Source organism: Pipra filicauda, unplaced genomic scaffold, assembly GCF_003945595.2.
Source record: "Pipra filicauda isolate LSUMZ 115617 unplaced genomic scaffold, ASM394559v2 scaffold116_size3395265_pilon, whole genome shotgun sequence".
NCBI classification, from domain to species: domain Eukaryota; kingdom Metazoa; phylum Chordata; class Aves; order Passeriformes; family Pipridae; genus Pipra; species Pipra filicauda.
Window position 1 is genome coordinate 1,188,174 of NW_024103618.1, and position 14,029 is coordinate 1,202,202.

Sequence of the window (14,029 nt, forward strand, 5' to 3'; positions counted from 1 at the left end):
GATGGTAAAACTGCTACATCAAAAGCCCACTGCTCTGAAACTCACCGTGGAATCTTTTATTTTTCATAGGATTCAAAGAAAGAAAATGGATTTCTGGAGGGGAAAAGTCCTACTTTGTATGAGGCAATGAAGTGTAAATTAATCAAGCATGCCTACAAAAATTTCAATTGCACATATATTAGGGAAATAATGACTCCTCCACACAAGTCTACGCGCAAGCAAGCCTCTAATGTAGATATAAATCTCCTGTCATCCATCTCTAGTTCACCACAAACACTGTTTAGTTTTCTCTATTCCAATTCCATTCTATACACAACTAGAATGAAAAATGTAACAGAAGCCCCAATTTATGAAGTTAAAACATTAAATTTGTACCTATTCATTTGACGAGATATTTAGAATTTCAAATTAGCACTCAGTTACTTAACAGGGCATTTGAATGGCAATTTTATATAGGTAAATTGAAAAGCAGGACCATGAAAATGTTAGTATTTCTTCTTCAACTTCATTTCAAGCCTTTGTCTATTTGTGCTTATAAATGTATTGTAACACAGCTTCAGACAATACAGACAAATGTCTCTTCACTGAAGTTAGTGGAATGCGTCCATTTCCCACCAGCTGCAGATCTGGCCCATAATTCACTGATTTGCTGAAATATTCTAAACAATGAAATGAATAAATGAAATTTATATGCTTATGCCTAAAACTAGATTTTGGACATTCGGCAAGACTAGATCTCATGCCAAGCCATCTGCAATTCGCAGGAGTGCAGTTCAGCCCCTGCACATCCCTATTCCAAAATATAAACTGGACTATTTGCCACTTTGCCTCTTAAGCTTGTGGTGGTGCATTCCTCCTACGTTCGAGCCTGTTCTACGATCTCAGCCTTGACTGAATAAGATGATTATTAAACTTCCCCTTTACTGTACCAGTTGGGTGATGAAGCATCTCTGACCACACCAGCTGGTCTTACATGATACAGGTGGGAACACTGACTGTAACAGGAACATCAGCTGTCCAACCAAGGTGGAAAACAAAGGATAATCAGCCACGCCCTAACAGCCTTGCAACATTGCCTACCTGAATCATAGCCCAAGTGGAACAGCACCATTGTTGCTGGAGTTTTGGAAATTATTTCCAAATGGCTTGGAAACTACAGTAGCTACCAACTTGGGTTATGGCCTGGATGGAAACTTACTGAAGCCAGTCATCTTGTGACCCTATGAAGAGCAGTCCTAGGTAAGGCCCTTTGAGCTCTCCCGGAAAAGTGGGCTGCACCAGCAACTCCCTATGAACGGGATACCTCTCAGAGCTCTGGACCCTCAAGTTACCATACTCGAAAGATTGTTGCTGACGATGAGGCCTAGGTGGATAAAGCGCACGCACAGACACACTCTTAAAGGTGCAACCCAATGGCTGTTGAGAAATGTTGGGGGATTTGGTGTATTTCACTGAACACAAGGGAAAATTTTGATAGGTATCTTTACACACATAGATATAGATGTATACATCATTTTGCCTGTGTGTATGGCAATTTATTATGGTATGAAGGTTATAATGAATATATAATTAATCAGTTATAATTGTAGCAAATTCTATTGAATAACCTTATGTTAAATTAATCATTGCTTAAGCGCTGCTAAACCCATTTGCTCCCTTGCATTTTTATCCATATCCTTTACGCCCTTACCGTCTTGCATCACCAGTGTCGCAGGTGGGAGTGGAAAGCTTAGACAAAGTTACAAAAGAAGCTCTCCCATTGAGTCACAAGGTGCAGAAAGGACTCCCTTGCTTTCTAAACTCCCTCTCAGAAAAGGGTCCAGGTGCGTCTGAATCCTATCTTAGACTCAAATTGTGTCAACAGTTTAAATTTAAGGAATTAGGCGTAATTAAATCACTTTGTCTCACAGGTTTTAATGATGGCAAGTAGGATATATTTATATAAAATAAATTATTTATTATGATAAATGACAAGCGAACAGACAAAAGATCTTAATCAGAGTTATTTATTACACTGTGTAAAAGCTAAAAACCTACTAGTAGAGTATAATACAACATTAAGTAGTACAGTGCACTGTATCAAAGCAATTCTATTAAAGCAATTGCATCAAAGCTAGCAAAAGAAAAAATTATTAAGTAGAGATACAGAGAGATACCATACGAGATAGCAGGCAGATTTCTCTTTCTCTTGCGCCCTGGGGGGTAACCATGAAGAGACATCCCTGCTTCACGGCAGAAGCTCTACACTTCAAGTAAGTATGTGGAAAAATATGCCATAGGAAAGTCAGATATGGCTTTTATAGTTAAAAAATGATGGACTGGTAGTCATAGTTTTACAGGCCAGTAAGCAGCTTATCTGTGAAATCCTGTGTCAAAAAGCAGGATGTGTGTTTGAAGGTTGGTGAACTAGGCTGGAGCCAGCTGTAGCTCACCACAGATAACTTGCATGATAGCTTGCATTGTATGCATTTTCTGATTGGATTCTAGGCCTTATTGGGGTAGGCCATCCTGCCAAAACCAGTCTCCACGTAAATCTTTCTAAACTGATTTTAATCTGATTTTCTTATGTATACTTCATCTATGCAGTAAGTAATAGAGTCAGCCTTGCCACTGAACCCTACTGAAGTGCACCTTTAGTGGTGATCCTTAAGTGGCCTAACCACTTATTCACAGCACAGCTTCTCCATAGCTAAATAGGAATGCACAAAAATTAAGCTTGCCTTCAGACACAGCAATAGTTTATCCAAGTAGAAAGTAACAGGTGCATGTTATCTTAATGTTAGAACAGTAAATGTAGGCTTAAAAATAATTGTCAGCTACTTCCCCCAGCAGTGGGAATGTTTGTCCAGGTATCAATTAGTAGAAAAGACTTAAATTTTTTAAAACTAAGAGAAAATCCTTTTTTCCTTCAGTATTTCTACTTCTCAAAAGGAAAAGTAAAAATAAAAACATTTACTTTCCCATAGCTTCCTCTTCACTGTAGTTAAAACAATGAATTTGGTTGCCAATTATACAATGTGAGTGTATTACTTTTAAACATAAAAAGCTATAAATAAATTCCATGAGTGTTAAACATAGTGAATTTTTAATGAAGCAATAAGAAACACACCAGAAAGCTGAGTTCTTAGGTGACGAAGAAGAGCAGGTTCTTTGCACTGAATGCTGTGGAAGGGCAAGTTGCCAAGCTGATAACAGGGTAGGCTCACTCTCTTTGGCTTCGCTTTTGCTGCCTTCTTGGCTTGGATTTTGCCACCCTCTTGGTCTTTCTGTTTCTACCGACGTTGGTGGATCTCACATAATCTGTCTTCTGGGAAGTGCCACAAAATGTCTCCAGGAGGAACCATAAAATGTCCTGCAAGTTCTGGACAGGGGGTTCATTTTGCTCAGTGTATGTCATTAAGATGCAGTTGTCATTCACCTTTTCACAAGTCAAAACATAACTTTCCTCATCTGAACTGCTGTCCTCCAGGGCATTAGTTTTCATTTGAACATGCCATGTATTGTGGCTGGGATCCTCTTCTGCTGAGGTGCCAGGCAAGATCCGCTTTTTTGGAGAGATCTTCAGATACTTTGTAAGTGAAAACAAATGAATTTAAGTTAATTAAGTCTGAGGTCTTAATAAAGAACAGATTCATCCCAGTATTCTGGTGATAATGACCCAGGAGAAGAGCACTTACCTGTCCTAGCAAAATTTATTGTCGGTTCTCAAAATATAGTCATGTTTACAGTTCTAATCAAAAGGTAATATTAGCATCCATTTCTAAGAGGGTGGAAAACAGTCTGGTAAGTATTGGTAACAGAAGTTATATTCCCCACCTCAGTTATTTTCACCTAAAAGATGTCAGGTTGATCACTATCTCATGGTTATTCTACCTACTCTAATTAATACTGTGCTAGCATCTGAAAATCCAATCCACAATTGGTTTCTGCCATATCTGGTTTTGCCCATACAAAAAACCATAAAGATCAGAAAGAGCTCTTGCAGTCTCTGCAATTCTCTGGTTAATATTTAGATAGTGTATACCAGCAAACAAACAAACAATTTCCACTTACATAATAACGAGCTATTTTCCCCTTCTTTCTTTTATCTATAGAGTTCTGTGCAACAGAAACGTGGAGAAGTGAGATTACTTTGCAAAGTTACCACCTACTGTTGCAGATTAATTTTCTCCCATTCATTTTCATAATGTACTCAGCAGTTTTAAATGGACCAGAAACAGTATTTCTGTTGTTTATCTAAGGGACTTATATTACCACTAATGGTTCTAAGAGTGAAAAGATTTAACTTCATCATTATTTTTCACAATGCATTGTTATAGAAAACAGCAGTACCTAAAAATGATATCTGTTCAAAGTTTACACACTGCAAGACCTTTGAGAAAAGACAGCTTTATTATGTGCATGGAGTGCAATTACCATCTCTGGAACCCAGTATGAAATAGTGGCTTCCTGCAATAAGTTATGTTCTGTGTTAGTATGTTCTGAATCAGTAGATAGATGCTATAGAGAAAATGAGATAAAAATAAAAATATACATCTATGTTAAATAGACAGAAGCACATTTTACAGGTTTCTCAGTAGAAGAAGTAGCCTAATACTTTCTCATTCTGGTGAAAATTTGGTTTATTGACAGTACTATTAGATAGCTTTGCAATAAATATTTTGTGCTTGGATTTCCTCATTGTGTTTGTTTTGGGTAAAATGCTTTGATATCATTGGAAGGGACACACAAGGATCATCGAGTCCAGCTCTTGGCCCTGCACTGGACCATCCCCAAGAGTCACACCGTGTGCCTGAGAGTATCATTCAAATGCTTCTTGAACTCTCCTAGGCTTTGTGCTGTGACCACTTCCTCGGGGAGCCTGTTCCAACACCCAACCACCCTCTGGGTGAAAAACCTTTCTCTAATATCCAACTTAAACCTTTCTTGATACAACTTCAGGCCAGTCCCTCGGGTCCTGTCACTGGTCACTACAGACAAGAGATCAGTGCCTGCCCCTCCTCTTTCCCTCACGAGGAAGTTATAACTACATTGAGGTCTCCCCTCAGTCTACTTTTCTCCAGACCAAGTGACCTCAGCCACTCCTCATAAGGCTTCCCCTAAAGACCCTGCACCATCTTTATTGCCCTCCTTTGGACACTCTCTAAGAGGTTAATATCTTTCTTACATTGTGATGCCCAAAACTGCACACAATATTCTAGGGGACCCCGCCCCCGTGCAGAGCAGAACAAGACAAACCCCTCCCTCAACTGCCTGGTGATGCTTTGCCTGATGCCTCCCAGGACAAAGTTGGCCCTCCTGGCTGCCAGGGCACTGCTGACTCATATTCAACTTGACATCGACCAGGACTCCCAAGTCCCTTTCTGCAGCATTGCTTTTCAGCATTTCATTCCCCAGTCTGGACATGCATCTGGAGCTGCAGAGGCAAAGAAAGCATTAAATGCCTCTGCCTTGTCTCTGTCCCTGTTTGTGAGGTGGTCAATCCTCATTCTGTAATGGGTTGATGACATTTCTATAGGGCTTATTGCCATTAATATGTTTGAAAAACCTCTTTTTATTGTCCCCTATATTTCTGGTCAACTTCAACTCCAGCTGAGCTTTGGCCACATGAATTTTCTCCCTACAGTGGCAAGCAGCATCTCTGACTTCTCCCCATGTTACTGGACCTTGCTTCCGCTGGGCATACACCTTCCTTTTTTGCCTTATTTCCAAGGGAAAGATCCCTGTTCAGTCAAGCCAGCCTTCTGCTTCATCTGCTTGACTTCTGACTCTTAAGAATTGCCTGCTACTGCGCCCTTAGGAGGTGAAATTTAAAAAGTGACCAGCACTGATGGACCCCAGCACCTGCAGTATACATATATGTATGTACACACATGCATATGTATGTGCACATACATATTTGCAGATTTGCATTCTTTCCCTGATCTGTAACTCTGAGCAAGAAGGGTCCAGATTAAAAGATGATATAACCTCTGAAGCCCGGTAGATGAAGTCCAAGTGAATTTATACCACAAAGAACTGCAGACTTTTAAGTTTTCACTAAACATAAACAGTACCATTTTTTGGTGATAATCATAATGTTGACAATACAAATATCACCACTTTTTTTTTTGGCCAGAAATTAGTAATATATAAAGAACAACTAAAATAAAAGGAATTAAAATAGAGCAGATTTATGGAAGGATTATTAGAAGGGGCAAATAAACATCTATTTTGTAAGTAGTAAAAAAAAAAAATTAAATTCTAGAGATGAATAGACTAGCCTGTCATCTAAAAAAGCCGTGTTTCAGGGTATATATACAAATACATGATATATATGTCTAAGTGTATGTATATACACATGTAAAAAATACATGAGATTAGCACAGAACATTTTCATCCATTACAAATCCTTTAAACATACAAACCAACTCTACCTTGTCAGTCTTGCCTTCATATTCAGAAATTTAAATACAAATTTCACTATTCAAATTATTTTATGTAATGCATTGGCAAGGCCTGAACTCCTTTTTGGAACAGAACTAAGTTACAGCTCACAAACAAAACAATATTATAATTTTCAAAATTATTTCCTTTCTGAATTTCACCAAAGGGAGAAATACTGATGAGAAAGTCACCCATTTCTATAAAGTTATGCATAGTTTTCAAGTTAACACCATCTCAAACACCTGTAGAATACCTCAGATCTTCTATTTACAGTCATAAAATTAAAAAAAAAAAGAATATTTTACATCACTAAAATAAAAACCAACAAAAATAGCAAAACAATAGAGAGTAACATGAAAGGACTTTTAAGTGAGAATTCATGTTGCCCATAAGTTTGGGGTTTTTTACCATTCTTTGACATTTTCAGGTTCAAAAAAACTATAAAACATATATTACATTACTTAAAATTTATTAATGTCTTTCAAGAGGTATATCTGAAATCTCCCAACTCACTTTCTTCTCAAAGCTGATGAACTATTTGCAAAGGCTTGATCTATAATCAATATATGACATTTTTAAGTACTTCTAGAACTCAGCTTATAAGCATTACAAAAAACTTCCACTCCTTTCAGGAGAGCTATCCCTTTGTTTGTCCTACCTATCAAGATGAATTAAAAGTAGAGTTAAACTCTACTTGAAATTGACCATGGAACAACAACAAAACAAAAATTGATAATTATGATGGTGAAGATGAAATGGTAATAATAACAGTAATAATAAAAATCCTGGTACCCACCACATTGGAATCAGAAACGATCTCCTTGGCCAACTTGACTAGTAAATCAGCTGTATCAAATTCAGTACCTTCTTGAGTTGCATTTGGGTTGGTGAGTACATTATAGATGTAATATTCAGTCTTTCCTGATTTATTGCACTTCCTGACTATCTTTGTTCCCCCACGAGCAGGTCTTGTGTCGAAAAGCAGGACACAGAACACAGCAATCAAGCCAAAAATGAGTATCATTACAGGCAACAGGGCAATCATAGAAGACAGGAGAGTGGTCATGATTGGAAGTGCCCTTATATAGTAACAGGAAAATGATCCCCTTCAGAGAGCTCTGCATATGTGTGCTGGCATTCTGGTGGCAGACGTTTCTTAAGCCACAGGCAGGAGTTTCTGCTTGAGCATGTAGGAAGATCTACTATGTCATAATTGGTGACATAGGGACAGCAAAAAAACCTTGCATATCGACCGTGTTCTTGGGAAGTTCCCAAGCTCTTACACGTCATAGAATCATAGAACCATAGAATGGCTGGAGCTGGAAGGTATCTTAAAGATATTCTAGTTCCAATCTCTCTGTCATGGCTAAGCAGTCCCAGCTCTCTCAGCCTCTCCTCCTATGTCCCTAATGACATCAGCCATACTGCAAAGACATAAACCTTAAAATTTCACATCACACAAAGCAAATGAGCCAGCTTAGCTACCTTATTGCAATTTAGCAAAAATTGGAAATATACCAAATTTTGCTTTCTTTTGAAGAAATGCCGAGTTCATCAAAAGTGTTGTCTCATTTTTAATATATAGTAGTCTTGTTTTAATACAGTCAGTAGAAAACAATAGAAAAAGTATTACATTTAATCTGTAATACTGCACCAAGACTCCACATAAATATTTATGAAGCTCTTATTTGCTATTTCACAGAGTCACGGAATCACAGAACATGCTGAGTTGGAAGGGATTCACAAGGATCATCGAGTCCAACACCCGGCCCTGCACTGGACCATCTCCAAGAGTCACACCATGTCCCTGAGGGTATCCTCCAACTTCTCTTGAACTCCAACAGGCTTGCTGCTGTGACCACTTCCCTGGGGACTCTGTTCCAGTGGCCAGCCACTCTCTGAAAAATCTTTTCCTAATATCCAACCTAAACAGGTTCATGATGCTACCTTGGATTCTGTCACTGGTCACCACAGAGAAGAGACCAGTACCTGCCCCTCCTCTTCTCCTCACAAGGAAGTTGTAGACTGTCCTTTTCTCCAGGCTGAACAGACCAAGTGACCTCAGCCACTCCTCATATGGCTTCCCCTCAAGACCCTGCACCATCTTTATTGCCCTCCTTTGGACACTCGAATAGCTTAATATCTTTCTTATGTTGTGGTGCCCAAAACTGCACACAATATTCAAGGTGAGGCCACACCAGTGCAGAGCAGAGCGGGACAATCCCCTCTCTCGATCAGCTGGCAATGCTTTTCCTGACATGGTTCCTGTCCTGCTTTTCCCCAGGACAAGGTTGGCCTTGCTGGCTGCCAGGGCACTGATGATTCATATTCAACTTGCCATCGACCAGGACCCCCAGGTCCCTTTCTGCAGCACTGCTTTCCAGCATCTCATTCCCCAGTCTGGATGTGCATCCAGGGTTGCCCCATCCCAGGGGCAGAATCAGGTATTTTCCCTTGTTAAACTTCATATGGTTGGTGATTACTCAGTCCTCTAATTTGTGAAGGTCTCTCTGCAGGGCCTCCCTGCCTTTGAAGGAGTCAACAGCTCCTCCTGGTTTTGTGTCATCTGCAAACTTGCTTAGTATCCCCTCCAGTCCTGCATTCAAGTCATTTATGAAGATGTTGAACAGCACAGGGCCTAAAGTAGAGCACTGTAGAACCACATGAATTTTCTCCCTACAGTGGCAAGCAGCATCTCTGACTTCTCCCCATGTTACTTGACCTTGCTTCCGCTGGGCATACACCTTCCTTTTTTGCCTTATTTCCAAGGGAAAGATCCCTGTTCAGTCAAGCCAGCCTTCTGCTTCATCTGCTTGACTCCTGACTCTTAAGAATTGCCTGCTACTGCGCCCTTAGGAGGTGATATTTAAAAAGTGACCAGCACTGATGGACCTCAGCACCTGCAAAACCATTTTTTCCAGGGGACCTTACTTACTAATTCCCTGAGCAGCCTGGAGTTGGCTCTCCTTATTTCCAGAGTTGAAGTTTTGCTGGTAACAGGCATTTTAAACTCAATCACTCTGTGATTGCTGTGGCCAAGACAGCTGCCAATCTTCACTCACAAGAACCACTCTGTTGACAAGCAGCATATATCTTTGTTGAGAGGATTTTACTAACTAATTTAGCAACAAGAAAACTATATCAGTTTTGTAGATACAATATCATATTCCTTTGGTCGTGTGCTTGAAAACAGTAAACATACCTCATTAATATTCATTTTACTGAGTCTACTTGCCAAGACAGCATCTGTGAAAAAATGAAGTTTAAAACAGTTTTCAGCTAAAGATTTGAGCTTATATATAATTATTTTCATACTCTGAGTATGAAATGTGTAGTCTTGGTTTGGACAGTTTTGTTTGTTTGCTTTTAATTGCCAGCTGATCTTTCTGGGTACAGACAAGGACTCTTGAGGCACCATAGTAAATGGGACTGGCACTGACTCAAGCACGCTGAGCCCAAGGTTTGTATTCAAGTTAGAAAGACCTAGCTCTTTCCAAGAAATCAGAAGACTCATTTTGAGAACTTCTGCATTCAAAATCCCACATCTAAAAACCAGCTTTTGGCATTTGCCTGAGGCTTTAAGAGGGCATGCTACTTTGCCTAGCACAAAGTAGAAAATTCAAGACCCAGGTTTTTAGGGGGCGTTCTAGTAGTAGAAGAAAAGAGTCAAAATCAACCTTAGAAACGTATAGGTCTTATCTGTAGATGACCTTTAACAGTTTTATGACATCCTGAGAGTCCAGATGCCTAAGCATAATATAAAGAGCATAGAAATTTGACAGAAAACAAACCCTCTTGCTCTCCAACTGGTCCCCAGAGATAAGAAGGGCTGGGTGCAGGCACCTAATTAGAAATAATGCAGCACCGTATACTCTAATCACGTTTAATAAGATCTCAGATGCACAAATAGTGTAGATTACACTCTAAGTCTGGTCTCGTTCACAAATAGCACAGTTCACTGTTTCAACACAATAAGTCTGGTTGAGTTCCATAGGAACTTCCACAAACATAGATTCACAGACTGTGTGGTTCACTGTAGCAACAGATTACAGATTCTTTTAGATTGCCAGTGGTAAAAAGTTCACTAGATCTGCAAAATATAAGTCTATAGTGCTATGTACAAGTGTTCCCGGGTATACTAAGGAGCAGTTTATTTTATATCTTTGGCAGTTACCCAATAAATTCACCTTTTCTAGGGAAAAACTGAACCTTTAATTTTATTGGGTTTTCTTTGCCTTCTCATAAAGTTATAAAAGGATTAGGAGAAGGTTTTTTTCTGGTAAATTAACACCCACATATCCCAGTTTTACAGAGCATCATTAACCAGATCTCGCCAGCACACAGTAAAAACTGAAACAAAGTGCATCTATACTAGCATTTTAGAAAATCTGAGGACCGCACTTTTGAATTAAACCTCATGCTTACCACCACCTGCTGCACTTTTGTTGGCACTGTGGAGTGTCCTAGAAGTGCCCTCACTATGTTTCTTCTGTATAAAACTAAACTGGAAAATAGAGTTCAAGTGCATATCAGACAAGAGTTATTTTTCATCACCTCTAAGATCATTATAACATGGCTGGCAGGTCCTCAGGGCCAACTATTTCTCTGTGCAGACCACTTCTATTAACCTGCACTACGTGCTAATGGAGACATAGCCTTTTCTCCTATACGCATTAGTTTATCCCCAGGTGAAATCTTTTATCTGCATAATTCCCTTGAACTGAACCGGCACCTATTCTGCCTGATCCTAAGAACTACAGCTACTATTAAAGCATTTGCCAGAGCCAAGAAAAAGTGTATCTGATACTATGGTAGCTTGTAAAAAATCTGTAGACAAAGTTTCCACTGGCATGGATGCTTGGCTAGATGGTTTTTGCAACTGTTTGTATGTTTTAATAGTTACAAATTTAGGTAAAGATGCATAAAAAATATTTGCAAGTTGAATTCCAGTCTTCTGCTTGTAGGTACAAACCTATTCTCTTCTGCTGCAGCGTTTCTTTTACAGTGTTCTAGACAATACATAATCATAGTCTAACAAAATTCAAATACTGCATCTACCATGATTAAATTAATTATTGCAATCAGCTTGTGTGATTTGCCTTTCTGGGGACAGCTACATTCTAGCAAATCAGTTAGGTAATATTACCATGCCTTGTTTTTCCCTTCTTAATGACTAGAAAAAGACAGTATATGTTTTTACATAGAGTAACTCCTGTCATGATTGTTTGTGAGAAAAATATTATTTGATAAAGATACATATTTCTACAGTGGATTAAGTGGAAACTACTAAGTGGCTGCTGTAATTTTTTTTTTTTTCTAAGTGAAAGTGTACAGCTTCTACTTTGGAAGTAAAAAGTACACTGTATTTGTGAAGATTAGCTCTAACACAAAGAATCTGAATGAAACACTTTAATCTTGGGTTTAAAATTCCCACTGCAGAGGTTCATAAGGGAAAAGTTGTTTTGTATTCACAGGCCTCAGATCTTTCAATAAGAGAAGAACATTTCTCAAGTATTATGAAGAAAAATTTGCATTTGCCTTTATAAAGAGGTATTGCTTTATCTGTGATTTCTATTCTTTTCAAGACAACATCTCTTAAAGGCATCTTGTGAATGCATAATATTTAAATATATATATCCATAGATTTGTAAAGGGAGAGGATAAGGATGAAAAAGTGGTTTATATTTTATATGTAATGACAATCCATGCTCTTACTACAATAACCTGAACAATAGAGTTTGGTATCTCCGCAGGTACCAAACATCAAGAATTCAGAAATTCTTGTTTTCTCCCTATAGAAGGATAAAAAGAAGTCCAATTTATTATTTGCAAGTGTCCTCTCCTTTATAAGCCTCAAAGTGAGGGCAGCAGGAAACAATTCCTCCATGGTCCATTTTCGTGCTGCATAAAAAATGAATCCCACTTCTGTTTCCCTTTTAAAAAAATAACATGCCTCAAACAATTACTACACTGCTCACAAGTCAAGTATGTCTAAACACAACTGTGACTTTGATACTCTGGAATACGGATGCCCACTCCTTAGAAGTTCAAATCTGTTTACTCCCAGCTTCAGATTTCTGTAGATTTTCAATGGCCAGGTGTCGTAGTCTAGGAACGGTACACTCCAATTTAGTAGTGCCACCAAAACCTCATTGCGGCTCTCTTCCCCTTCCCTTCCTGTTGGCAAAGATCATGGGTTGAGATAAGAACAATTTGTTGGAAATAGCAATGAGATAAGAAAACAAACAGTAACAGCAACAATATTAATAACCAAAGGTACAAAACAAAGAAATTATTTACATGGAAAGGCTGCGACCATAAACATATACCAATCATCTCTCTGCTGCCACATTTTCTCCACCAGACGGAGCACCCTTCTCCTCAAAAGGAAGAGAGATTACCTTTCCCCTGCCCCTTGAAATGACATCAGATGGTATTGAATAACATCAGGATCCTGGCCATGACTCCTCCTGGTTAGTGTAAAAATTAACCCTGTCCTGGTTGAAACTAGGATACCAGGACATCACTCCAGTTCTTTTCCTTACTTTGTGATCCAAACAATGTCATAGAAATAACCTCAGAGAAATGCTATTCAAAACCTCATGATAAAAGACAATTAACATAGTCTTGAGTCAGCTTCTCAATAGTAAGAAACATACAAAAGGTTAGAACATCTTCTCCATATCTGCGTTGTCCCAGAAATGACCATAATTTACTCATTGCAGAATATTCTACTTATCTTAATGAGATGCCACTTTATTCCTGAAAAGGCCATGAAAAAGGATGTTGAAATGTCATCCCTTATAAGCTCCAGGCAGTGAAACGGAAATGGAGTATGAGTTTTAAGAAAGCCACTTTTCCTGATTATTATATCTATCTCCATTTAAATGACTTGTGTGTTGGAAAATTATTATTACTACACTAAATGTGTCATGTTCTTTCAACAAACCACATAATATAGTTCAATATAATAAAATAGTTTAAATCTACCTAGTTTAATTGTCCCTGCTTGTATTACATAACTGTTGGTGTGTAATCAATGAGATATGCTCACTTAACAAAGGCAAATTATTTCACTTGAGGTTCTTCTGGACTTATCAAGCTGAACTACACCTTTAGCTTTATGAGCTGTATTTAAAGGTGCAATATTTAAGTCTAAAACAGTAAGAACTTTTTAAAAGTGGCTCTTTACCCTTAATAAAATGCAGAAAAATAAAAATTTGTCTCAATTTATCACTTACAGCACTTAACGACAAGAATCTGGATTAGCCTTCCTTCACAAATACCATCTGCTTCTATAGTGCATTATACAGAGAGTCAGTTTCACTTGCACAGGGTCCCTTCTGACCTTTTCATAGATACAAGACCAACCATATTTATGCTTATATTTATCATAATTTTTGATGTAACTGAATGAAAATTGCCAATAGCTTTTCTATCAGTCAAGTCACAATACTAACAACAATAAAACATGATATTCCTAAATCAAGGGGAAACCCAGGAGAACTACAACAAACTCGAAAAAAGCGACATTATGCTGCACTACCTACAAGTACTTTAAAATTCCATTTACTACATACAAACTATTTTAGACACACCTTTT

At 38.4% G+C, this 14,029-nt stretch overlaps 1 protein-coding gene across 1 annotated transcript; it reads right to left on the reverse strand.

Moving 5' to 3' along the window:
• Positions 1–3,062: 3,062 nt before the first annotated feature.
• On the reverse strand, positions 3,063–7,622 carry LOC113986181. The gene is made up of 2 exons (XM_027717689.2): positions 7,223–7,622; positions 3,063–3,568 (listed from the first exon to the last, which is right to left on the reverse strand). The coding sequence occupies exons 1-2, from the start codon at positions 7,490–7,492 to the stop codon at positions 3,203–3,205; spliced, it is 636 nt and encodes a 211-aa protein (XP_027573490.1). The 5' UTR covers positions 7,493–7,622; the 3' UTR covers positions 3,063–3,202.
• Between the last annotated feature and the right edge of the window lie 6,407 nt (positions 7,623–14,029).

Coding starts and splice junctions, on each gene's coding strand:
- LOC113986181 (XM_027717689.2), bottom strand. CDS start 7,492: ATGACCACTCTCCTGTCTTCTATGATTGCCCTGTTGCCTGTAATGATA. Junction 3,569..7,222: donor TCGTTTCTGATTCCAATGTG/GTGGGTACCAGG, acceptor TCACTTACAAAG/TATCTGAAGATCTCTCCAAA.